This window comes from Asterias amurensis, chromosome 12 (genome assembly GCF_032118995.1).
Source record: "Asterias amurensis chromosome 12, ASM3211899v1".
Lineage (NCBI taxonomy): Eukaryota > Metazoa > Echinodermata > Asteroidea > Forcipulatida > Asteriidae > Asterias > Asterias amurensis.
Genome location: NC_092659.1, coordinates 1600995 through 1628989, shown reverse-complemented (window position 1 = coordinate 1628989; position 27995 = coordinate 1600995). Strand labels below are relative to the sequence as shown.

Below are 27995 nucleotides of genomic sequence, written 5' to 3'. Positions count from 1 at the left end.
ATACACATCGGAGATATGCGGTGACCGAAAAGGGTAAGGGAACTATTTTGCTTTTTTTGATCTCGTTCCTAACTGCGTCTTTGGTCAGGTGTACTAGAGACAGTTATAGCTTTCTTGGAGAGAGTTGTGCCTAAATCTTTGTAAATTGAATTAAGATATTGTGTCAAGGAACATCGCCATGCCTCTCGTTCAATAATAATCCCATGCATTATAGTGGTGACAAGGAAGCTATTCTGTATGGACTTTTCCGTGTAATGATCTTTCCCACATTGTTTACACACACTCTGCGATTTTGTGCATGTATTTGTTCGGGGACAAGGGTACCCCAATAATTGGCCAACCATGGAGGTAGAATTAACATGGTCCAACACACGTGGTTCTCAGAAGGGTATTAACAGCTAGAATACTCAGTTTCTAAACTTAATACCTGTGTGAATTTCACACTCAGCTCATCCTTAATGACCGAGTTTTTGTGTGAATGCGGAAGATATTTATTTTGTTGTCTTAATCTACAAGGTCAGTGTACTGTGCGATAACTCGACCTAAAGAGTTTTACAAGTAATGTACACACATGGTGGAGATGTGGGCGGGGCATTTGTATCTCCCATGTGCGTAGATTTAAAATTAGGTGAGGTTTGCGGTAGCACGATATTATAATTATAAATCACTTTAGTGCTTGTTTTGAAAATGATCGGTGGTTGACAACTCAACGTTTCGCTCAGTATGCTCTGATCGTCTTCAGGAAAGTGCTGGACGATACTTGGTGCACTTGCACCTCGTTTCGATCACGTGTTTTAGCACTTATTGGACACTTAACTGCAATTATTAGAAAGAACATGGACACTCAACCATTAGCACAGACCCAGTCGATCCTCACAGACGGTGGGGCTAGTGGAGCTCGGCACCCGCACTAATGTCTAAATAGGCACAATGCCAGAAAAAGAAAAAAGAAAAAAAGAAGAAGATTATTTAACTGTGTACACTGAGAAAAAAAGCTCACGGGTTGCTCTGGTAAAATTATTACCCTTTATCTGAAATAAAGTCATAAAATTATTATTAAAACTGTATCTGAAAACCTGAACAATAACGCAACAACTAAAAAATCGGTTGAGTGTAAGCAAATTCCACTGGGGTCTCCTTGTAAGCCAACAATTTCACAGATTTTCATCCCAATGTTGATCATTGAGAATTTGCAACTCATTTTGTCAGCGATCTACCAATCATGTATAATCATTAAACAAATACTTAAAGCTTACAAAATAAGGGAAATTCCCTTGTAAAAACTTCAACTTCATGTTCGGCTCGTACGGTGATGACAAAATGTTTTTTTTTAGTTTAGGCCGTGCGTGCGTGGGATTGCCTTCATAAATAATAATTTATTTATATGAAAACTATAGTTTTCATATAAATAAATTTTTATTTATTTAAAAAATAGCTGACATTTTTAGCTGCTTGTTTTGGTGTGACTATAGAGCGACGTGCTGCTGGAATGCAATGGTTCTTCATGTACATGCTTCATTGCGTGTTTAACGGCGCGCGCGGTCCACAAAAAAGGCTTCCCTGACCTCCCGAACAACATTGTACCGGAAACGATGACGTCATCTTAGCCGGCCACCTTGGAAGCTCACCCACCTCGCTAAGTCCTCATACAAAAACTAGTGCCAAAAACAATTGCTTTAAAACACACCATTAATGTTTTTAACCATTTATTACAGGTTTATTATATTAAATGGTTTGTACAAGTGGAAATGTGTTGCTTTTTCATTCATTTTAAAGCTATTTTATTGTATTTTGCGGACTGATATTGTGTCGAACGAGTGTACATTGTCCATGTCTGCCATTTTGTTCTAGATTTTTACGTGTGCATTTTACTAAACGCGCATGACTGTAGGTCTGCAAGTGATGAACACAGACGGAGATTATCGTCCAAATTTGACTGAAAACACGATTTCATTACTTTCAATTTTCATTTTACAACGAAGTGTTGCCGCCTGGGTGTATTTTCTGTAGTCGAGAACACTATTGATATGGTATGTATCCGGAATTCAATGTGTATTCTGTCATTGTTTTTGAAACATTGTTTTAAAATTGTTCTTTCTTTGTGGTTTTTCGATGGGAATCCCGTATTGTGTACTGCTGCTACCCATAGCACGTACACCTCCCTACAGCATCAATGTACTGACATGCATGACGGTACGGTATGCATGGGGCATGGAAAATATCGCTTATCATTGTTGAAAATGAGGGTTCCAATTCATTAGCAAATACCACATATTTATGCATTTCGGTGTAAAGTTACCCAGGCTTAAAAAACAATGATGAGTGTACTGTAACCTTCTTCCTTTTCAAAACGTAGTTAAATTTTCCAATTTTAAAATAACAAATGAACAAACAATCACTTTAGAATTTCAGAAAGATAATTTCATTCTTCAAATCAATCATGTCCATGATCATGATCAAGGACAAAAAATTGATTCTACCTCCATAGTTAATTGTTGCTTTAAGCTCTTAGTTTCTTAGTAATTATACGGAGAAAGAGCTGCCAAGAAAGCCATACTGACAGAAGATGAAATATTACCCAAAGTCTGCGTACATTTTTCGTCAAATTACTTTTGGATTGATCATCTTCTACGAGTTCCAATGTTGGTCAAAATTGAAGGTCATTAGAGCGCAGAACATTTTGTCTGAATAAATCGCGTGAAAAAAAGATGCAAAATAAGACTGCCTCATTTTCAGTCATGACTTTGATTTTAATATAATAATTTTTCAAAGCAAGTGAAAGTGGCAGTTGCAGTTGGATTCGATATCCTTTTCAGAATTGTCCAGACAAGTACCACGACGAGACATCACAGTCAGATAAACATGTTGTTTCATAATTCCTGATTCTCCAAACAATAGAATTGGACTGACACGATGGTTTGGTTTTACCACAAGTGAATTTTAGCTTCAATTCAAATTAATTAAGTGTGAAATTGCCCCTTGATTACCTAGAGTAAAAAAATCATGGTTGATGGAATGAGGTTTGTACATAGGTCACATTTACACAACAGTTACATAAATAGACAAACAGACCTTATTTGAGTAAGGCACCCTCAACTTGATGTCAAAAGAAGGTCATTCATTGGCTCATCCTGTGTTCTGTGCATACTGAGCTTAGTGCATACCAGAGACGTGTTTCCATTGTGTCATCATCATATTACCTCTAAGATGGGGGTGTGATGACGTCGGTGCGTGAGGTCCATAGGATGATTAAGAGAGTAGACTAGTCAATCTAGCAAAACACTAGGTAAGTTCAGTGTTTTGGTGACATAAGAATTACAATTCAAGAGACCTTCAACTTTATGATCCATCTGCTGAAATTTGAGGTTCTGATACTACATGTAGCTAGCTGTTAACAAAGGCTGCATTTTTTTGCGGTCGTAACCAAATAACTGTTAATTTGGTTGAACTTGCCATTGGTTGATCACTGGCAATTGACCGAAACAGTTATTGGTTACAGCCACGAAAACTCACCCCAAACTACTCATGAGTAGCCAGGCCTGTCCAAACCATAAGGACAAGTTTCTCATCTCACCACTGACCACAGTATGTTTAGTGACACACATTGCTGGAAATAACTTGTTACTATCTGCAACCATGGTGACAGTACCACAGGATGTAAAAATACCAAATCATTGTTGTTCTTTTTTCTCTGTGTGGGAATAACTCCCAATCAGTCACATCCTCCTTGAGTATTGTTCACTATTTACAAATGGCTGAGTACATTGTACGTATCATACCTTGTAGGTAATTGTGGTTTGGCTGATTGTGTTTTGGTGGTGTACCTACCTTTAAGTGAGAAATTAGAATTTGCTCTGTGCAGGCGCTCTTCTGATCTAGGAAGGACAATATAGTACTGGAACTTGAGAAAGGGCAAGTCTTCAGTCATGTCAATAAGCCACTGCAAAAGCAAACGATGTCCCATGCCAATTGGCTGTGGTGATTTTATTGGTCCAAATGTCGGTGGTCATTGTTGTTGTGTCCAGCACTGGTCTGGGTTAGGACAAACTATGGAGGAAGGAAATCAACTGATACTCACCAACATCAAGTTTAATAGGATGTTTAATGACCTAAAACTACATACATGTAGATATAACGTCTGCCTTCACAGATAACTTCGGTTAATTTTGGAGGAATTAAGCTTGTAGGTACATATTAAAACTCATATTGGTTGATTTTGAGGTACATTGTAATTAGGCCATTATGGACTCTACAGATAAACCCATACTGGTGGGTTTTGGAGGATTTAGGCATTAGGCACCCTACATAAACCCAAACTGGTTTGTTAGGAGAATCCGGGGTCGTTTTACAAAGATAGTGGTACTCAAATGTAGGACTAGTCCTACATGTGACTCTTTAGGAGTTGTTAAAAACTTGAGTTTGATGCCTAAGTTACTACGAGTTACTTGAGATAAGACTAGTTTTGTGTGTAACTCTTTGTAAAATCCACCCCAGGGCTGCTTCCATAGCCTAGGGAGTGTGTGTCTAGGGGGTTAAGGTTACTGACCTCTACTACTAATCAAGATTGTCTGTATGGTTCATCCACCCTTAATGAGGTGAAGGTTGAAATAGATCTTAAATAAGCTCATGGGGTTTGGTGTGGGCACACTTTAAGCCTTCCATGGTCGGGCTAGTGTGGGTAGGTAGAAAATACTATAATCTTGTACCGCCAATGGTTCCATCATGGAGCTTACACTGACTGCATAGCTCCATGGTTCCATGAATGAACGGGGGAAAAAAAACCACTCAACTAGAATCGATTCAAATGGATAAAACAAGGCAATTAAAATTGAAACATGTCGTGGACACGTTTTGGGAATATTACATTACTCCCGGAAACAAATGTCCCCATGATGTATGTATTACTCTTGGGAAAAAATGTCCCCATGCCCCTACATGTTACCCTTGGAAACAAATGTCTCCATACCCTGCCTCATTGCTGCCTTGGTGTCCCTTGAAATGTTCAAGTAGAAGTTTTATGGCCCTCGTTACTAGTTGAGATACACCTAAACCATTTTTAAAGGAAAATCATTACTCCAGAACCTCCAAATGGTTTCCAAAAATAATATCGCTCATAGGCATAGAACATTTTTCGGAATACCGACCAGAAGTGATTTTAAGAAAAACTACTTTTACCTTTACATGATTAAAGCTGGGGGAAATCCCAAAGTTTGTGGAGTTTCAAAAACCATCTACAACCACTCAATAAATAGTTATTCATGTGAACTTACAACACCATGAAGTTGTAATCGGGTGTTTAGATCAGCACGGACAAGGACAATCATTAACAAATTTTACAGAAACGGCAGCCGATTTCACGAAACGCGATCTCAAGTTAGGACGAGTAACCCGTCCTTACTTAGGATGGGTTCAATGCATCCTACATGTACGTCTTCAGTTGAAACTTAACTTGTCCTACATTGTAAGTCCGTCCTAAGATTTATCCTAAGTTAGGAAGAGTTTGATGAAATCGACAGCTGAACCCTGTGACTTAAAGAGAGTTTTTGGCCTTGGAGAAAGACTCTGCTAGGGTTGAAACGTCATGCCATTAACCATTCTTTTACCTTATACCCTACATGTAGGTCCCTTTGGGTTGGTAAAGAAGTTTACAACATCATGTGTGGACTGTGTTCATCACATTATATCATATTGCAGAATAGCAAAGTTTATCTTTGATTTAAAAAAAAACACAATTGGATGTCTGGATGGTATTAAATGGTCAGACAGTAGAAGGGTTGACTGTCTTCTGTACGGTAGGCTGGGGTGTACAGTTTATCGATCTGTGCATGATAATTTTGTATTGTATGGTCAAAAAGCATCTTATAATAATCCATGAATGGCCATGGTCAGTTTGGTCTGGTGCTCTTCTTGTCTAAGGCCATTGTCCTTTGGCTGGACAGTCCGGAGTCAGACCCCCGCACAATAGGTTCAGTACGCTGTGAATAATGTCAAATTCATGTGCTGACTCACATTGCAGCATCAGCAAAAGGAAATCCCACTTAACTTTTGTCCCTTGTTTGGCAGAGTGAGTCACTCGGCAAAACAAATCACAGCAAAAGTTTTGAGTTTGTGCATGGGTGTGGGGTGTGTTTTGTAAACCACGACTACTGGAAAATAGAAAAAGGATTAAAAAGTTTTTGACTTGGTCATTCCGTGAAGAATCTGCCAACAGTAGGATAATTGGATTATTATCTAACTAGCGAGTACACCTGTGTGTGGCAAGAGAATCTAGCGGATAGTGACACCACTTTGTGGATGGTGAATATCAAAGATTTGGGTAAGGAAAACAGTTCTGCTAGTAACTTTGCTAAATATTTATGTAGAATTTGAAACTTAACATGGTGGAATTATGATACAGTAAGGTTTGCGTTAATGCCAGGTAATGATAATTATTTTGTTATTGAGTTGAGGTGGTTCTGAAAAGATGCGTTGGTTTTGACTCAACGTTTCGACCAGTATGCTCTGATTGTCTTCTGGAGAAAGCTGGACTCTAATGCTGCATGCTGCTAAGTACATGTACTAATGATGGGGATTACAGTACACTAGTTTGGTGATCGGATAATTATAAGTCAGAGAAAATGGCTTTGTGACAAATTTTCTCTTTTGGCTTAGGGCAGGCAACTGGACTAAATTGACAAAATTACACTGTCCATTATGCCTGATGCACATCCTTGGCAATGAGTGTTTTTATTGGTTCCTATCTAGAGCAAGGATATTAAAGTCTGTGTATATTTTTAATGTACACTTTAAAAAGATGTGAGATCTCAAAAAGTTGCAGCAATATTGCTGTACCATTATCGGAAATAATGTTTTGATAAACAAGCTTTAAAGACAGTGGACACTATTGGTAATTGTCAAAGACCAGTTCTCTCACTTGGTGTATCTCACCATATACATAAAATAACAAACCTGTGAAAATTTGAGCTCAATCGGTCGTCGAATTTGTGAGATAATGAAAGAAAAAAACACCTTTTTCACACAAAGTTGTGTGCTTTCAGATGCTTGATTTCGAGACCTCAAATTCTAAATATGAGGTCTCAAAATCAAATTCTTGGAAAATGACTTTTTCTTGAAAACTACGTTTCTTCAGAGGGAGCCATTTCTCACAAGGTTTTATACTATCAACAGCTCCCCATTGCTCGTTACCAAATAAGGTTTTATGCTAATAATTATTTTGAGTAATTTTACCAATAGTGTCCACTACCTACATTGTATACTATTGCTATTGTTTTGATCAACAAGCTAAAACCTTTACAATTTTTGTCTGCTATGGTTTTGACAAACAAGCTTAAAACTGTAAACAAGTGTTGGTCTGCTGCCTCTCTGCAGGAGAGTATTGTGGTTGAAATTAAATAGGTGACAGGTTTCTGAGCTATTTACCTGGAAATATGGTGTCAATGGTTGCTTAGAGCTGGGTCCTTGCTCTATGATGTCAGTAAGGCAGTCATGTTTACACCTCAGTTTTATTGTGCGAGTGGTATGCCTTGGCTTGCTTATTCACCTTGTACTGAAAGTGAAAGTAAAAATTTAACAAACAAAACTTTTGGATGAGATTGTTTCTTAAAGTCAATGGGCACTATTGGTAATTGTCAAATCCAGTCTTCTCACTTGGTGTATCTCAACATATGCATTAAATAACAAACCTGTGAAAATTTGAGCTCGATTGGTCGTCGAAGTTGCGAGATAACTATGAAAGAAAGAAAAAACACCCTTGTCACATGAAGTTGTGTGCTTTCAGATGCATGATTTCGAGACCTCAAATTCTAAACTTGAGGTCCAGAAATCAAATTCGTGGAAAATTACTTCTTTCTCAAAAACTACGTCACTTCAGAGGGAGCCGTTTCGCACAATGCTTTATACTATCAACCTCTCCCGATTACTCGTTACCAAGTGAGGTTTAATGTCGATAATTATTTTGAGTAATTACCAATAGTGTCCACTGCCTTTAAATTCCCACAAAGCTAGCGCCAAAGTTATCTCTGACACCAAATCTTAATTAAATTAAATAAATTTGTTTTATTTGATTTTTGTAAATTGATCGTATATTGTTGTCCACTATAAAGAAAAAGTATTTCTAAATTGTTGATAGTTTGTTCCAAGTTGTGCTTTTATTGTCAACACAGCATTTCACAAAAATATATAAAAAATTACACTTTTATCATTATTGGTAAAAAATTGCACACATTATTCTAGCCTTTAAAGGGTTTGCCCTTAAACAAAATTCAGTGACCATTTAGCTGGCCATTTCACCAGTCAGACACCTTTTCCACTAGTCAATATTTCAAATAAAATAGATTGTGCATACACAAACAATGTAACGCTCCATTTTTTGCGATTAATCACAAAAAGCTGCCACCTTTTAAAAAAATTAAACATTCATAGATTAGTTTGTACATAGGATTAATACAATCAAATGGATCCAAAACCAAAGGTTTTACATTCCCTTTAAATGTAGCTACCTTAGACACAAGCAAACTCCTCCAAATCACCCACCACCTTTGAGATCCAATGGCCGGTTCACACTTGGCAGAGTGCATTGTACAAATTCAGAAGTCAACCTACACCCATCCTGAAACGAAACCGTCTGCCCATGATCAGGGTGAAAAAGCTGGTTTAATCCGCAGGTGCAGTTCTTCAATAGAGAGGCTCTCTCTGATTGATTCCTCTCTTTAATGCTGTCACTATCTGTCTCCCTCTCTATAACACTCCACCAATCGTTTCCTCATTTGGCCACCAATTTCCTATTCAAGTAATACATCAGATTAGGAGATCTATAATACTCTGAGAATTTCCTCCAGCCCCGTTAAAATATAAACCCTTAAAGGGTTTTGATACCTTTTGTAGATCATGTTTTTGGCCATGACGTGAATCCCTAATCAATGCGAATGAAGATGTGGTGCCTCTTTAAAAGTTTACTATTTGGACTAAAAAATTACCTTCTCAAAGATTAAATTCCAAGCCCATAATTGTAACGATGTAAAACTTATCACCAGGCTGCTATACACAAAACCTGATTAAATCTGGTTGACATTTAACATGATGCTTCTAGGTGTTTTTTCAAGGAAACATGTTTAGTCTACCATTGTATAATAAATGTTGATTTGTATTCTTTAAGTTTGTAGAAGCACAAGGAAGTAACTTAAGTTAGAGCAGAGCGTTCATGGTGGATTGTCACTCTGTATTGCCTTCTTTTTGTTCTACCACCCGCCCCTAAAGTGTACAGAGCTCTACAGGTTTTTTTTTTAAAGGAACACGTTGCCTTGGATCGGTCGAGTTGGTCTTTGAAAAGCGTTTGTAACCGTTTTTTATAAAATGCATATGGGTAGGAAGATGTTGCAAAAGTAGAATACAATGATCCACACAAACATGCCTCGAAATTGCGTGGTTTTCCTTTTACCTCGTCGACTAACACGTCGGCCATTTATGGGGGTCAAAATTTTGACTCCCATAAATGGCCGACCGTGTTAGTTCGCACAGTAGAAGGAAAACCACGCAATTTTGAGGCAAACTTGTGTGGATCATTGTATTCTACTTTTAAAACATCTTCCCAACCATATGCATTATATAAAAAACGGCTACAAACGCTTTTGTTTTGACCAACTCGTCCGATCCAAGGCAACGTGTTCCTTTAACCAAAACTGGGGGCATTCTGGGCCCAAATTGTGAAAATTTTGCAGCACGTGTCGCACAATGTTTTTAACTTGGTTGGGCCTATTTATCTTTGATTTCTGTGTATTAAGGGACATTCTAGTATGGTTTAAATCTTAGTTTTGTTTGGTGAATTTGATCTGAAACTCCCTCCCCCCTCCCCCAATAAAAAAGATTTTGCTTGTGCATCAAGATGCAAATGTTGGCAGCTCTGTACTGTACAGGTTCATGACATAAGGCTCTAAATAAACTCATTCAACCACTACAGGTACCCTCGACACATCAGGTGGGTGGGAAACATGAGGTGATCAAAATAAGGAAGTAACTGTACACTGCCTGTGCTTTTGGTGTACAAAAGTTATCACTTCTAACTATAACAATTCACCTGGATTTATGCACTGTAATACCTTGAAAGTCATTATGTCGTGTGACCTCCGAATGGCTGCCCCAACAAAACATTTGGTCAAGCACATTAAGCAGGCTAGGGAGGAAGTCTAGTGAACAAGAGGATCAAGAAAGTTCTGGCAACAATTTATGCTCCACATTTCGGAGTCGTGTTGCTCATCTTTGAATACAGACGAGGGAAGATTTAGCGCATAAGAGAGTGTTCAGAATACAATGCGACACCCATTTTGAATGAATGTGGTCTTTGGATTCAGCACTACCTGTGTCACATCAGTACCCACTGAATCCCTTCGTTAATAATACACCTGGTCACTGCACCAACTGGTTGTGTGTTAACTAATTGTATTCTAGCCACCATTTAATGTACCACTACTGGTAACCTTCTAAAACCACCATCGATAAAGAAGAGAAGTCCACCGCGTACAGGAAGTCATGGCGGATCTCAGTGACCAAGAGGCTGATATGGAAGTCAGTCAGATATGTACGTACAATTATACAGTATATTAATAGTGTATTAGCACTTGGTGAGTTTCCTTTTAGAAAACTTGTTTTCGAGCAAGGTGAGTTGGATGATTTGTTGCTCTGTTCTGGTGGGTTTTTTTTTTTTTTTTTTAAAGCTGAAAACGTCTGTAGTGCAGTGCGTCATCATACAGCCGACAGGGTAATTGCACAGGTATAAGGTTAAAAGTATTGATTAGCTTTAATTCGAGTTCACTGGTTGGGCACTGTGAGTTTTTATGACTTGAATAACCAGGGGTGTGTTTAAGCACTTTTTGTTCAAAAACTATTTTATGTTTACCAGGATCTACCTTTGAAAAGCCAAGGCAGGGGAACCTTGCCAACGTTGCATTATTTACATTCACAAACATGCTTTTATTACCTGAATTATGTTTTGAGGTATGCATGCAGTATGTGTGTTAAACCATGCGTGTTGTGTCACGGGGGTTAATCTTTCAAGAACGGTTTGGTTTGCAATGTCATTTCTGGCTCAGTGGAAGTTTAATTTGCGAGGACGTGAGTTTCTGTGATTGTCAGCCCTGTTTAACTACCATTTGAGAGTCAGAGTTGAAGGTAAAAACATTGGCTGAAATTATTTGTAACTGAAGTATTAGGCTTACACATGTACTATGTAGTTTTACTTTCTTAAACAGTATAGAGTCTTCCCATCCATGCACTTGTCAGCTAGTGTAACGGATGCATGATTTGCGGGCTGACATTGGTGAACTGCAGTTGATACTCAAACATTTTTTTTAATGTAGATATTTTTTACTTTGGATCAATTTCACCCAGATTACACAGGCCTCTGTAACTGAAATCACAGGCCTCTGAAACCACTGGCCTCTGAAATCACTGGCCTCTGAAACCACAGGCCTCTGAAACCACTGGCCGCTGAAACCACTGGCCTCTGAAACCACTGGCCTCTGAAATCACTGGCCTCTGAAACCACTGGCCTCTGAAATCACAGGTCTCTGAAATCACTGGCCTCTGAAACCACTGGCCTCTGAAACCACTGGCCTCTGAAACCACTGGCCTCTGAAACCACTGGCCTCTGAAACCACTGGCCTCTGAAACCACTGGCCTCTGAAATCACTGGCCTCTGAAACCACTGGCCTCTGAAACCACTGGCCTCTGAAATCACTGGCCTCTGAAACCACTGGCCTCTGAAATCACTGGCCTCTGAAACCACTGGCCTCTGAAATCACTGGCCTCTGAAATCACTGGCCTCTGAAATCACAGGTCTCTGAAATCACTGGCCTCTGAAATCACTTGCCTCCCTGCTGTGTAGCTTGTTATCAGGGATCCACCAGTCCTATTAGAGGTGATGATTTCATAAGATCCTTTTAATAATGATGTAATGCTGTAGTCCCACATATGCTCTATGCACAGCTATCTACATGTGGTAGAGAGAGGCATTCATGGTATGTAATTACATCATTAGGCTAAATAGAAATAAAAACATGTTTAGCGTCTCTTCCCTGTTAGAGGCCGCCTATTTATTTATTTTGTTTTGTTTTTTAGAAGAAAAAAAATGATACATTATTTTTAACAATCTCAGACGAAAACAAATTTAAAAGCCCAGACAGTTTACTTTAAAAAACTGTTGGCAGCCATTTTAAAAAAAAAAAGGGGGGTAAAAGGGACACTCTTTCCTTAAAAAAACACATAAAAAACGGGACGCTAAACATGTTTTTGTTGTTTTTGGCTGTACCATGCCATCATCATCGTTAGCTGTCGTCGTCGGAAGTCGGTGCGTGCAGACCCAAACACCTGCCTGCTGAGTACAAACCTTATCAGGATATTAAATCTTGAGCTTCTATTGACGCAAGTCATTGTCTTTGTAAATGTACACATTCGTCTACATTCACCGTCTACATTCACCGAGGTACTTGGGTTCAAGCTGCGTGCAGTTCATGTGTGCACCAGTGGGTGTGTACACATGAACTTACAAAACTTGCACATATACATGTGTACACATGTACTGTATACACGACGTGTGTACCTAGATGTACATAAGTTACGTGTACACATGTATTTTTGATTTGTATGGTATGGCTGTAGTGTGAGAGGCTTGGAATTTTACAAGGTGCATTGCTGTGGTCATAGTCATAAACCAAGTACCCCTTTAAAAATATGTAATATCATGGAGGTAGGAATATCAAGTAATAAACCATTAGGGAAACAGACTGGGTAATTTTGATAAATTCGGGGATTGAACTAAGAAAGATTAATTACCTGTGAATGTTTCTTTGTTCAACCATCAAATGGAAAAAAAATGTATAAGTTCTGGTTTTCTAATTCTAGTTTTCTCAGATGGTATTACAATGAGGAAAGGATTGAATCAAGACACGGGGTTTGTTTTTGTATAAAAACTGCATATTCCTCCATAATTCTACATTTTAGTGCTTGTCACAGTGTATTGTTCATGATGTACATGTACATACATCATGTGATCAAATCAAGGAAGGAAAAGTTGCACACATGACACTACAGAATGGGTAGCTACATTGCCTTGTGTAATCTAGTAGCAGATAGGTTTGTAAATGATGTCAGTCGTAGGTTGCGGTCAAACCCCCACTTCAAGTTTAAGAATATTTCGGACAAATTATTGTGTATGAACAGTCTAACTAATTCCACAAGTGTGCCATGTACATGTATGTACAAGTGTACAAATGTATGTGAAATGTACCCGTACTGTATGGTCCGTACATCATTTGTGTACTTAATCAAATTGTTCCATTTGTAATAACCGAACATGTACTGATATGTTTGTACAGAGTGCCCTTCTTATACTGATTCTAGTCTTGTGGTAAAAAATGTAGTCCCAGTATTCCAGTAAAACAATTTAACTACACCTACTAGGGTACAAGTCCTGTGGTCTTCCCCCAAATTCAAGCCATGGTTAACAATAACAGATAGTACATGGTGTGTGTTTTGAAAGTCTGTTTGCTTTTGTATAAAAGGAACCTGTGTTGTATACTATGTAGGCTCTACATTTTGTCTATAAAATTCTAATCAAATTAGGGGGAAAAATCTACACAATGCATCAAAAAATGGGTAGAGACGACAGTGAGTTGTATTTGAACTGGCAACAGATGATGTCATAACTTAGCTATTTTGATATAAAGGTCATCAGTCACACTGCAATACATGTATGGTCACACCTGATACTGCACCTCCATGGTCACACTATGACTTTATTGTGACTCTTAGTCTTAAAGGCAGTGGTCACTATTGGTAATTACTCAAAATAATTATTAGCATAAAACCTCTCTTGGTGACGAGTAACGGGGAGAGGTTGATAGTATAAAACATTGTGAGAAATGGCTCCCTCTGAAGTGCCATAGTGTTTGAGAAAGAAGTAATTTTCCATGAATTTGATTTTGAGACCTCAGATTTAGAACTTGAGGTCTTGAAATCAACCATCTAAACGCACGCAACTTCGTGTGACAATGGTGTTTTGTTTTCTTTCATTATTATCTCGCAAGTTCGATGACCGATTGAGCTCAAATTTTCACAGGTTTGTTATTTTATGCATATGTTGAGATACACAAACTGTGGAGGCCAGTCTTTGACCATTACCAATAGTGTCCACTGCCTTTAAACATCTATTTGGAGACCTGTTTTGTCACGAGGGCAATAATTTCTGGTCTAGTGAACAATTTGAGCTACAAGTCATTCAATCTTGTTTTTCTCCCCCAAAAATTGAGCCCTGCCCTTCCTACAGAAAAATAGCCCTTACCCTTCAAGATTGAAAGAAAAAAAAGAAAGAAAAATAACCACACACCACATCGTTGATATACATAACAACACTTGGGGTTTCCATACACTAGGTAAATACATGTAGGAAGAATAAACCACCAGTGTTTAGAATGAAAACACTTCTTTAATATTACCATTTGTATGATAGCACTGTACTTTAGTTGAACTTTTAAATAAGACTCAGCGCGTGATTCATGTCAGTGATATATTTAATCAGCTCAATCTACTTCCAGGAATAACAAGGATCTTGCTGAGAAGTGTTGTATGTCGTCGTAGATTACTAATAATAACTAACGCTTTATGCAGATTGCGACTCTCTCATGCACCATGGACTCTGTGTTGAGGGCCTAGGGTGGGAGTTAACCAGGGCAATAGCAGGTGTTCTCATAAACATACAAAGTGTTTTTAAGAGGTACCCTCATGTACAGGTGTATTCATATACTCACAGCTAGTGAAATTCTTGCGTATGTGCTATTATGTACCTTGGTTTAGATTAGGTATCTTGGTCTTTGGTATTACTGTGATTAAAACGAAAAATGAGTTGGAGTCTGGTCTTTGTTGTTTATGATGCACTGTGATAAAATTGGGCACCTTTACGTGTTCATGTAGGTGGTGTGTTACTTCGTAGGAGCAGATTACATTGTGCATTAGCCAATGTAGTAGCAGAACTGTAGTTACAATACACATGGTTGGTCTACATGAGAGTACATGAACAGTGTATGATGACTTGGTCTGACTGCCAACATGTAGATTGAAATTTCATAGTGTACATGTCTGTATATATGGTTCATTGTGTTCACCCTGCCATACAAATGTTGATGTGTTGGGACTTCACATAAATGTATTCCTGGTTAAAATAACCCTGAATTCACAGGATGTGTCGAAACGTTTGTTGAACTACAGCACAGATCTAAGGACCAAAATCAACACCTACTGTACGTTGATTTCCTTGGCATTGTTTTTGTACGCTTCAGTTGCAATTGCATCAACCAAAGCCTCATTCATGTTGACGACTAAGATTAAAGCTTGACTTGTCTTCACTGTGATGTAGGATACTGATTAATAAATGGAACGTAGAATGTTCACATACTAAACTGTAATGATGGGATCCTGATGTAAGGATTGTAAGAGACAAGTCTGGAATCTTGTGACTGTTCCTTGTCTGGTGTTGGAAGTGTTGGTTGTTGCCGACACAATGCAAAGTTTTTTCAAGCTTAAGGTGAAAGGTAGGTTTGTATGAAATGTACAACACTATGGCGTGGTTTTGTAAGAAGATTTGGTTTTGCTGATTGGTTATTACATGTAGGTGTCTTACATCATTAGGAGTAAAAAAGGCCCTGGGGTGGATTTCACAAAGTTAGTCCTAACTTAGGACTAGTCCTAAGCAATGCTAAGAGATAGGACTGGTCCTAAGTTAGGACCAGTAACTCATCCTAACTTAGGACTGGTCCTATCTCTTAGCATTGCCTAGGACTAGTCCTAAGTTAGGACTACCTTTGTGAAATCCACCCCAGGGCTAGTTTTACAAAGAGGTAAGGATGTTTCTAACTATTTGTCAATCTTAACTGCTAAGCAAATAGCAAATGGGAGAGTATGGGAAAGTTTTGTTGAGGCACCAATGCCAAGACCAGGGGGCAATAGAGGCAATGGCTTCCTTTGCCCCCTTGTTATTGAAGACCCACAAAGGAATTAAGTGTGATAAGGCATCTAGGCCAAGACGGATGCCTACTTGGTGTACATTACGTGGCCTATCTGACTCTCTACCATTGCAGGTCTGAACTGGCTACTTCAGACCTGTACAGAGATCAACATGATCCATGCTCACTTGATTAATATTTGATTTTGATTATTATTGACAGTCATGAGTGACGAGGAGATAGTGTACGTCATAGCCAAGTGGGACTATACGGCTAATCAGCAAGAGGAGCTGAACATCAGGAAGAATGAGCGTCTCACCCTCATTGACGACACCAAATCATGGTGGAAAGTACGCAAAGCGTCCGGAGACGCCGGCTATGTTCCGTCAAACTTTGTCAAAAAGGAAAAAAAGAGTTTTATGAACAAGTTGCGGGACAAGATTGTGCCGTCGTCACGGGATCCTAAACAACCAGGAATAGCACCGATGCACGGTCTATCTGGACACGGGTCAAGGGATATGGCCGAATCGGCCGAGTTTGATCAAATATGTGTTCCAGCAACTGTTATGTATAACTACCAATCGCAACGGCCGGACGAGCTGTCGCTTAAGAAATCAGAGAAGCTAACTGTTTTGGAAAAATCTGGTGACGGATGGTGGAGAGGGGAGTGTAACGGAGAAACTGGTTGGTTCCCGTCGAATTATGTCAATGAAGAAGTGGACAGTACGCCAGCAAGCCAAAAATCTAGCGTCAGCTCGAAGGGGGACGAGAACATCCTCGGGGAAGATTATATTCACAGCGTGGTGGCGCTCTATAAATTCGAGGGACGTAACGACGAGGAACTAAACTTTGAGCAGGGCGAGCGTTTGGATATACTGCAGAGACCCGAGGACGATCCAGAATGGTGGAAGGCCAGAAATGCCAACGGTGAGGTTGGTCTGGTGCCCAAGAACTATGTACAGGTGGAGGAAACCTCGGCGCCCCCGCCCCCAGCTGCCAAGATTGATATACCGAGCGGCATTCAGGAGCCGGTGGCCGAGCGAGGGCTTAGCGATAACTCTTTGAAGAATAAAGTTTGGTACTGTGGAACGTTGAAAAGGGAAGAATCAGAAAGTACTTTGAAGGAGTTTAATTACGAAGATGGGACTTTCCTCATACGAGACAGTGAAACTATGGTAAGTTGTTTTCAATTTTGAAAATATTAAAATATTGACTAATTTGTTATTCCTATACTTGCTTGTTCTTTATTCCTTTTTGGAGAGAATGCATTTTTTATTTCCAGTACACTAGTTTGTTTTAAAGTTCTCCATGTCTTAAATTTTATTTTTGTATTTTTGTATTTTTACATTTTTTGGGGGGTAGTGGCGGTCTTTTTTTTAACCCTTTTTTGAGAATGCATGTTGTATTTCCATTTAATTAATGTGTTTTTTATCTCTTGTATCTTTTAACTTTAAAAGCAGAGTATAAGAAACTTAAAATTAAACTGTCCACATGGATTGCATCATTCCAAATTACTTGTACATGTAGGGTATTTTAATCCAGTTCTGTTTGGAGGGAAATCACTTTAGAATGTAGGTCGGTTGAAGACATACATTAAAAAAGCAGTCGCATCAACATCCATGCAGCTCCTTGCAAAAGATTCTTAACTATGCAGCACGCCAGGTTTTCATGGCAATAATGTTGTGGAAAATGTTTTATAAATCACTAGCTCAATTAGGTATGAGCCATCCATCATGAATGAGGTTTAGTTTCTTTGGCCGCTGTAAAAGCCGAGACAAGATGACGTCTGATAAAAAGCACATTAATAATTGGGACACGATAATGACTAATGCTGTGATGATGTATACATAGGTTAATACACTGCACAGCTCATAATGTAAATATTCAACCCATCCATCCGCCCTGCATGGTACGTGTCCTCCACGACACAAGGTGTAATACTCACAGCCAGCCTATTCTTAAAGGCACTGGACGTGCTTCGTAATTACTCAAAATAATTGTTAGTGCTCATAAAAACTTACTTGGTAGCAAACAATATGGAGAGCTGTCGATAGTATTGCACATTGTGAGAAACAGCTCCCTCCAAAGTAACATAGTTTGTTATAAAGAGGTAACATAGTTTTTGATAAAGAGGTAATTTCTCACTCAAATTTAAAACACTTCAGACCTGAAGCCTTTTATTAGGCATCTGAAAGCACACAAATTTGTGCAACAATGGTGTTTTTTTCTGTCATTGTTCTCTTGCAACTTCAATGACCAACTGAGTAAAACTGTTGACAGATTTGTTTCTTTATGCATATATAATGTTTGGATACCATACACCACGTGAGAACCAGTCTTTGACAACTACATGTACTTTAGTCCAGTGCCTTTAATACCTCACAGCCAGCCTATTCTTAAGACGTATTAATTATTAAAAGCTAAATTTCCTGCACTGAGACTATCGCGTTCATCGGAGTAAGATCTAATTAAGGGTCTACTGGATAATGAAGCAATAGGAGACCTTCTGTTGCTTCATTGTTGGTGCTAAGATTGAGAAATTCATGACATGCACGGTAGCTGAACCAAATTCAGAGTTCTCTCTATGCACACGGAGGTAACAAAGGTGATTGCCTCCACGCCCTCTGGCCATTGCATTGGTGCCCTTGAAATGCTCCAGTAGATGTTTACAATTTCCTCATAGGGTGCCCTTTACCAAGGAGAAAATGCCTTGGTGCCCTTGCCCTTTCAAAAACGAAGCATACAGGCCTGTAACACTAAAAACTGTCCGTAAAATATATTCAACTACATCTTTTTTATAACCGCTAATAAATACTGTAAATAAAGGAAATGGTCAAGGTTAAACAGGTGAATTGTATAATAATAAAGATAAGGCACCTACCAAACACAAACATTATTATCTTTACAATGTAGCTTGTGCTGTTATGTTTGTAGTAGTGAGTAGGTCAAATCCTTCATTCTTCATCACAATTTGGACTACCTGACTCTTTTCCCATACACCAGGGTTCAACCTCAGGCCCAGAACCAGATTTTAGTGATAGGCCAGTGACTAGACGAAAGTCCAATAGTCTTGTGGTTTTGCAATTGAATAATAAAATAATACCTCACTTTGTAATAAAACTGCATGATACAGAAACAAATGATCGGTTCAAATGTTGACTTTGAGTCTGCTAAAATATCTTTCAGTTTGATTGAATGAAGTAAACTTAATCAGATAAATCATGTCATACAATCTGTTACAAAAAGACTATTTTACATGCTGCATACATGTATGTCCGAAAGTTAAAAAAAATTCTCATTTTGGTTCTGGCTTTTAGGTCAGACCTGTATGCTTCGTGGAGCAAGGGCACCAAGGCAGTTTCTTTTTAGAAAAGGGCACCCTACAATTTACGTACATTGTTCAGTATGAGAAAATTGTAAATTTCTACTGGGGCTTTACTGTTTCAAGAGCACATAGGGCACAAGGCAATGGTGCTCTTGAAATGCCCCAGTAGAAATTTACAACTTTCTCGGTGAAATATCAGGCCTGCGTCTTGTAAAATACATTCTGGTACAGTAAACATTTTGAGCTGTAAGTCCTGTGGTCATAAAGATTTACCTGCAAAATGCGAGTCTAGTGCATGCATCATAACATCAGTCGAGACCATCTGGTAATCATTTATTTTTACGCAAACTGCAAAATATCAAGCTTGTCATTCCAAAGGCGCGGAAACTATTTTCAACACGTCTGTGGATAATACGGAGATCGCAGAGATAAATAAACTTGAAGTCACAAATTGGGTTGGAAATATGTTCACATGCTTATAACCAGTAACTGCAGAACATGAGGCATTCCGTGGCTCATAAACTATCCATTAAATGTCGCGTTATAATTATTTTATTTCTATGGTGACTGCTTCATGGTTACCATGACGTTACATTAAATTCTCGAGGGTAGTTGCAGAAACTAAAGCTATGAGCGTTCAGCAAATTTCAACAGCCTCTTTGTTTATTTATGTATTTTTTTATTAAACCAGGGTACATGTAGCCCCATCAGTTTTCATTGATTTGTTCGTTCGGGGCCCTGGGGCTTAAATGCCTACAGTGTACAATGTATGACGTACACTTGTAAAATAGACAGGACTAATTTTATTTGCATGTTTCTCGTGTTTGAACTCAGCAATTGCGGCCAGTGCAAGGGATACACTGTATACATATTGCAGGCTAGCGTACATGTACACGGTTTACTCTACAGGCGTCATTAAAAGCTACAGTAAATAATAAATAACTGTTAAACTTGGGAAGGGTTGAACCCAGAAAAACAAAGGGGCAGAGTTGTAAGATGAGGGGGTAGTTAGGATTGTGATTTAATTATTAAACAATTAGATTTTCACTGCAAAAAGCTAGTCGGCTTTAAGGCCCCTCGAGTTTTGATTTAACCTTGTTTCTAACTCCTCTTTTATTTTTGTCTGTCCTGTTTTCCTTCATCTCTATTCACAAAAACAGTTGATAAATACTTATCGATCTCCTAACTCTCTTTCATTTAATTTCCCTTCAGCCCGGTGGTTACTCGGTTTCAGTCAAAGCCCCGGACAAGATCAAGCACTTCAAGGTCCAGAGGGAAGACAAAAAATATTGCATCGGCACCAAGAAGTTTGACAGCCTAGACGACCTGATAGAACACTACAAGAAGGCGCCAATCTTCAGCAGTACCACCAGTAACTTTAAGCTGTACCTCAGCAAACCTTTCAGGGAGGTCTGCAATAACGGAGGCGCTCACTACCCACCTTAAGAGTCACATCACACCGAGCCGTTGCGAGACGGTCTCACCCTTGTACAAATCTTGCTGGTATTTTTTTCCGTTTTTTATTTATAGGACGCACAACTGACAGACAGTATAGTGGAAAAGTGAAATAGGTGTATACAATATTGGAACCACCTCCCCCTGAACTTTTTCCAATGGCATTGTTGGTTATACAACAAACATGTGCCAGAGAGTTTAATGAACTTTAATCACACGGCCATCTTTGTTTAGTGCCCTGTGTTAACAGTATGATAATGGTGCTGGTAAACATAGGTGGACCAGTCTATTTTTGGTTCACACAGCCTCCACAGTGTAATATAATATACCTTTATTGTGGGGCAGCCATCTTGATATTCTCCAATTCAAATCAATGTAATCAAACTGAGGCTGGAAGGAGAAATAGTCTGGCTCCTTTTTGTGTAATGGATATTATTGTTCATTGCTGGTATTGGATACATGTACAAGGGGCATGACCAAGCTGGTGGCATGAAAGGTCAATAGAATTAGAGGGAGTACTCATTATTACTCACACATAAAACCATTAGGCACGAATCCCTATGGATGAGTTACCTGCAGATGTCCACTTACAAAATATTGGTTGTGAACCAACTGGGCCTAACTTTATAGAGCTGCGTAAAGCAGAAGAAGAAGTTGCTAAGCGCAACAAAAGTTTGCTTACCAGGATAAGGTTACCAGCCAAGCTACCATGTCAAGTGTACAATTTGTGTCTGGAACATTCTAATTATACCAGCCATCTTTAAATAAAAGTTGTCAAATTGTGCGCACTTAGTGAATTTAATTCTTATCTGAGCGCATTTACTCCAATTGGCAACGTTGTGACATCATGCATGAAGTGACTGGCTTATAGCACTAGGAGTTCTGTAAGGGGTGTAGGTTTATAGAGAAATTGCAGCAATACTTTTCCATATCAAATGGGATAAAGAGGCCACTACCACTTTTATAACTTCTACCACAGGTCATTTATGCTGGCAAGCAGTTTGCAACATCTAATATTTTTATTTATTTAATTTTTTTATTATTACTTGAAATTGTGTTACTATTTCAAAATTCACATGATGATGGGTTTTTTATTTCCTTCCCGAAGACAAAAATCGTATCAACTAAAAATAGAAAAGTCTGGTATTTATGACGTTTTAAAATCGTTGCTTCAGTAAGTACGCTTGTAGATAGTAAATCGCTGATTTCATAGTCATATTGTTCTTTTCCTTGGTTCCGATTTGTTTATCTTGGTAATTACCCCCAAACTCAGAATACTTCACAATGCAATTCAAGTTCTTGTAGAAACTTGGCTAAATGGAACACAGTGCAACAGAGTATGGGATTTGTAGGCCTGTATGCTTCGTTTTTGAAAGGGCAAGGGCACCAAGGCCTTTTCTCCTTGGTGAAGAGCACCCTATGTGGAGCATTTCTATCAGGAAATTTTAAGTGGAGCATTTCAAGGGCACCAAGGCAATGACCTGGGGGGCACGGAGGCAATCGCCTTCATTGACTCCATTAAGTATCAAGCCTTGATTTAATTTATGCTGCTAAATGCATCAGAATACAACAACTTTTACCATTTTGTCGCATTTTTGTTGTATTTTGCAGGGAAAGCGTTAATGCATTTTCATTTTCTCCGTAAGTTTACAGGCTTGAAATTTTTCCTCTCTGAATGCAAAGCTCCTTTTCTTAAGGCTAAGGAACACTTTATCAGATATTGACCAGTCTACGAAACCCATTTCTCAAGGGGTGTTGGGGTTTCTGTTCAGTAACTGGGGCCGAAGGGACCAGTTAGCTTGTTTCAATAGTTCCCCAGGCTTTTCATTAGTCCATATTTCACATTAAAGGTATTATATAGAATTGGCGAGGAAGAAGACAATTTTTGAAAAAAATAATGTAAGCTTACTGATTATAAGGTTCTTAAAGCTTTCTTTTTTTCCGTCGACACATTTCACTTCTCAAACGAAGTCTTATTTGGAAAACCGAATCTGAAAACCTTTAAAAACTCAGCCAATGCCGGCTATTACAACCAGAACTAAGGACACTGTGTTTACTTGCTGAAAATTGTGTACAGTTTTTCACTATTTTCTCCTGACTCACATGACGAATTAAGCCGAAATTTTCACAGTTTTGTTATTTCATGTATTTGGTTGATCAAACCATAGAGCTAGGACCCATCATACAAAACATGAACACTGTCTGTGACTATTTGGTCAGCTCTACCACTCCTGTATAATACCTTTGAATGAGGATGTTCTAAAAGTCTTCAACACTGAACTAGCCAGCTTTACCAGTTGCAGAGAATCTCGACTGGTTCTCTTGGGTGCTTTTAACTAGCGTTTATCCGGCAGACTACAGTTAAAGGCAGTGGACACTATTGGTAATTACTCAAAATAATTATTAGCATAAAACCTTACTTGGTGACGAGTAATGGGGAGAGGTTGATGGTATAAAACATTGTGAGATGCGGGTCCTTCTGAAGTGACGTAGTTTTTGAGAAACAAGTATTTTTCCACGAATTTGATTACGAAACCTCAGATTTAGAATTTGAGGTCTCGAAATCAACGATCTAAACGCACACAACTTCGTGTGAAAGGGTGTTTTTTCTTTCATTATTATCTCGCAACTTCGACGACCGATTGCGCTCAAATTTTCACAGGTTTGTTATTTTATGCATATTTTGAGATACACTAAGTGAGAAGACTGGTCTTTGACAATTACCAATAGTATCCAGTGTCTTTAATGGTGAGTGCTGAATGCAAAGGATACAACCAAAGAATGGGATTCCCAAGTTTGTGTTTTTGTGTTGTGTAGTTCCCGAAGGTATTTTTGCATGAGGAAATAGACATAAGATTGCCTACGTGTTGATGGTTTTCTACTTATCTCAAGTCGATTGTGAGAAAAGGGTTTTACTGGTGAAGTTTCCGAAACTCCTTAATCTATCAACGGTGTATGCAAGTGTTTTAAGTGGCTAAGCTAATCGATTCCCATGACAAAATACTTATATTCCTGGGGACTTGATGTTAAAAATGTGTGTGAAATTTTTAAAGGATTAAATTGGAAAATATCAAGTTATTCATGAAGTTTTGTTGGACCTCAGGTTTTGTTCGGAAATCCCCAACTGCTAAGAAAAAAAACAAAAAACCACTTTCACTTTTAATACATGTACATCCCACCATTACTCATACTTATTATTACATGTACATGTGGAGGATAAACTAAACATGTCATGTACGAGTACCGTCATGGTCTATTTCAAATTGCAAGAGTGTGAAATTTAAAGGGTGGGTCATAGATGTGACATTGTTAATATACAGTAAAGCTAAATTATAGGGAAAATCATTATGCTCTTTTAGTTTTGGGGTATTTACCAATCTGTGACCCTACCTTTAAAGACACTGGACCCTTTTGGTAATTGTCAAAGACCAGTCTTCTCACTTGGTGTATCTCAACACATGCATAAAATAACAAACCTTGAGCTCAATTGGTTGTCGAAGTTGTGAGACAATAATGAAAGAAAAGACATCCTTGTCACACAAAGTTGTGGTTAAATTACTTCTATCTCGAAATCTACGTTACTTCAAAGGAAGCTGTATTAGTGTTTCTCACAATATTTTGCACTTACCAACAGCTCTCCATTGCTCCTTACCAAGTAAGGTTTTATGCTAATAATTATTTTGAGTAATTACCAATCGTGTACAGTACCTTTAAACTGTGTTCACTTATATCCGTCATAGAGTAAAACATAATTCCCTGCCCTGAAATCTACCTTTTATTAATAATTTTGTAAAGTTACCAATAATTTAGAAGAGTGTGTGAAATTTAAAGAGTCCCACCAAAGCATGAAGTAAAAAACAAAAGAAAACCGATTTCATGAAACATAAAGGTGCGCTAAAGCATGATGTGAAAGCTCACCGTGATCTAGATTTTTGTTTGTTTTTATAATGCGCTGTTAGTCTTGTTCCTGAGCTCCTTGAACTGTTTTTCCCTGTTTAATATGCGCAACTCTGACCATTTCCAGATTCATCAATGCAATGATAAAACTGTTCCTTAGGAAGGAAGGAAACAGGGGTTTCTTCTCGTATAGAAAGTGTTTTTTGTATGTAACACAAAAACCATTGGATAGAACAATGCAAGTAACGTTTGCACAGTAGGAAACAAAAAGAGCTTTAAAACTACATGTAAGCAGCATAGTTTACTGCTATCAGCCAAGATTCTGTGTAGTGAATAGTTATTCTTCCTAGTACCCTGTTGCATTGTGCTTAGCAGATTGTTGAAACTGCTTAGCAGATTGTTGAAACTGCTTAGCAGAGACAGTTTACTACTACAGCTAAGATGCTATGTAATTATGTAGTACTTCTAACTGGTTACCTGTTGCTTGGCACTTTAGCAAATTGTTGAAGGTGCTTAGTGGAGACAGTTAACTACTTACAGTTAATATGCTGTGTTATTAAAACTTGCAGTAATTCTAACTGGTACCCTGTTGCTTGGCACTTTAGCAAATTGTTGAAGGTGCTTAGTGGAGACAGTTCATTACTACAGCCAAGATGCTATGTCAGTAATACATGTAGTATTTATAACTGCTAGCCTGTTGCTTCGTGGTCAGCAGGTTTGTGAAACTGCTTAGCAGTTTTGTTAACATAACCAGATTAGGTGTGTAGACCCATGGTACACCCCACCCTTTCCAAAATAGTAAACAACTTGTAATGTTACAATAAAGATCATGTATTACAATGGCTTTTGTGTATCTACACATTATAATTAATTTGTGTTTTAAAAAGCTGTTGGACATTTGGTGTGCACACCAGGCGCAGTTTCTGTGTATATTGAGACTTGGTTATCATGTAACATATATTAAGATGGATCCCCTTTATTCGAAGGCAGGTATTAAGAAAACACTGATGTCCAGTTTCCACTTTGAAGTCTCCTTAAAGAAATGGTACAATATTGGAAGACACTTTTTTTTCTTCTAATGCTAGAAATTGGTTTTCAAGAAGTAACTGAGTGTAAAGTTGATGCAAGTATTTATCAGACTTTTTAGTGCATAGATGTATGAGAATTACGCAGGGTATGCCCTTTAACATTTCCAGTGACTAGTCAGCAGGACCAGTTTTTTATTTTGATCGTCTCTCACAAACGTTCTCTCTTATTGTGATGACACTTTCTCAGGTTACAGTAATATTCTTGAAGACTTAAAATTATGTATTTTCCTCCTGAAAACCAATGTTGTACCATCCCTTTATGAGTTTCTTGGCAATTAGAGTATCGGAATGATTTTATTTTCCCCAATCATCAGCGACGTACATTTCCCTTAGTGAAGGATCTTTTACAAATGTTTTAAGTGAGGTAAATATATACACATTAGATGCATGAAAAATAGAGTGGAGATTGTCTTTAAAATGTCAAAGATTTCCCCTCAAATACTGACATTTTGTTTTGTCCAATTATGAAAAAATGGTTTCCTGTTGTAACTAGATATGTTTCTTAAATGAATACATTTCATATTCATGCTAGTTTCACTTTGAACGTTGGAAGCACATTTTTCGTTTGTTTACAGACACCGAAACCCTGAATATTTGTAATAAACTTTGTTATAGACATGTGAGCTGTGACATCACATGTTGGCAAAATTGTTATCGGACAGCCTGAATAGTCCATTGTGTACACTATTATGTGCATGTAGGCAAACCCTGATACTTGCTTAGAAGTCGTACTTTTTTCCAAGGGCCAAGCATCATGTCTAGTGAATATAAAACTGATGCTTAAGTTCATGTTAATTTCTGCCACATGTTCTTAAAATGTGTGTGGTGTACATGTGATAAACTTAACAATTATTAATACAAAAATGACCTCGAATCTGAATGAAATATTTTAATTATGAGTGACTCATGTCATAGATTGAATTTGCATCGGGGATAAATAATATTAATTTTGGTTTAATCCATATACAAAGACATGGGTAAGCACTGTATACTCGGTACTTTCCCGAGTTCTGTGGGGAAAAAATAAGTCTTTATCTAGTTGGTAAGACACTGCTCTAGAATGGCAAAGGTCATGGGTTCGAATCCTATCCGAGAAATATGCCTGTGATTTGTTCACAGAACTGCTTGGGGTAAGTACTGAGTAAACAGTACCACACACAAAACTAATACTCATGTTATGTCACTGTGATATAACGTGTAGACATTTTGCTAGTAAACTCACATTTATTGAAACAAAAATCCATATTTTTACCAACCCAGGAAGACAAGACATTTGACGTGTATTATTGGACTTAAAAGTGGCCAGTGTGACCTTTATATATTGCCTGCATTAAATGTGTCCACCCCTTGTGAATTAGAGAACAAGTGAACGCCTAAGTGTATTTTGTTTTCTTTCTTTATTCACAATTATTGCTCATTATTTAAAATGTTAATATAATGAATAAGCTATAAATATTAGACATGCAATCAATGTTCAAATTTTAAAACTGCATTGTTTGTAAATGAATAAAACTATAAAAAAAAATCACACAATAAATTGATCATGTTGTTGTTCTTGGTCGCGAGCAACTTGTTTGTTTTACTTTCATTTTAGGGTTCTTGGATACTAGGAAATCAAAAGGGAATTCTGTGTTTGAGGAAATGCTTGTGATAAATACATCAATGTCGTGTGATTGTTCCTGAATTGCGAAAACAGGAATTCCCTATTTAAATGGTGATGTTCAAATCGAGGCTGGAAGATATCCAAATCGAGGCTTGAAGGGCATATTTCATTGTAGACTGCATCTTTCAGAAAGATATGGGCCCAATTTCATAAAGCCTGTAAGCACAAAACCTGCTTAGCACAGAATGTCATTGCTTAAGTAATACTTACCTGCCAAAATTACATTAAGTTTGCATTGTGGTGGCTGGTGGCCCACTCATCATTTGCTAAGCAAAGAAATTTGTCAAGCAGTATTTTCTGCTTAACAGCTTTATGAAATGTGGGCACAGATTGGGTAAGCAAATTATATATGCTTACTACAGCAGGGACAAATGTTTTCAAGCATAGTTAAAAAAAACGATCAAGTAATTTGACAGTGTTTTTGGGTCAAACAATGGAAAGTGTAAGCACACGGTGTCAGATGCAATTGTGTCCGCCATTCAACACTGTCCGCTCAGGACACTTTTGCATATATGCAATCGTGTCCGGGGCTGCACAAAAAACCGTCCGTGGACATGTACATGACTGTACGCATCATG

The 27995-nt window shown here is 38.1% G+C and overlaps 1 protein-coding gene across 2 annotated transcripts; it reads left to right on the top strand.

The window, feature by feature from the left end:
• The first annotated feature begins 1 nt into the window (after nt 1).
• On the top strand, nt 2-27279 carry LOC139944942 (cytoplasmic protein NCK2-like). Of its 2 annotated transcripts, none has more exons than XM_071942135.1 (3): nt 2-33; nt 16212-17164; nt 20527-27279. In XM_071942135.1, exons 2-3 carry the CDS (start codon nt 16214-16216, stop codon nt 20758-20760), a joined length of 1185 nt encoding a protein of 394 aa, XP_071798236.1. In that variant the 5' UTR covers nt 2-33; nt 16212-16213; the 3' UTR covers nt 20761-27279. The 2 variants fall into 2 exon arrangements, with proteins under 2 accessions (XP_071798236.1, XP_071798235.1); XM_071942134.1 differs by lacking the exon at nt 2-33 and adding an exon at nt 1887-2030.
• Nucleotides 27280-27995: the final 716 nt, after the last annotated feature.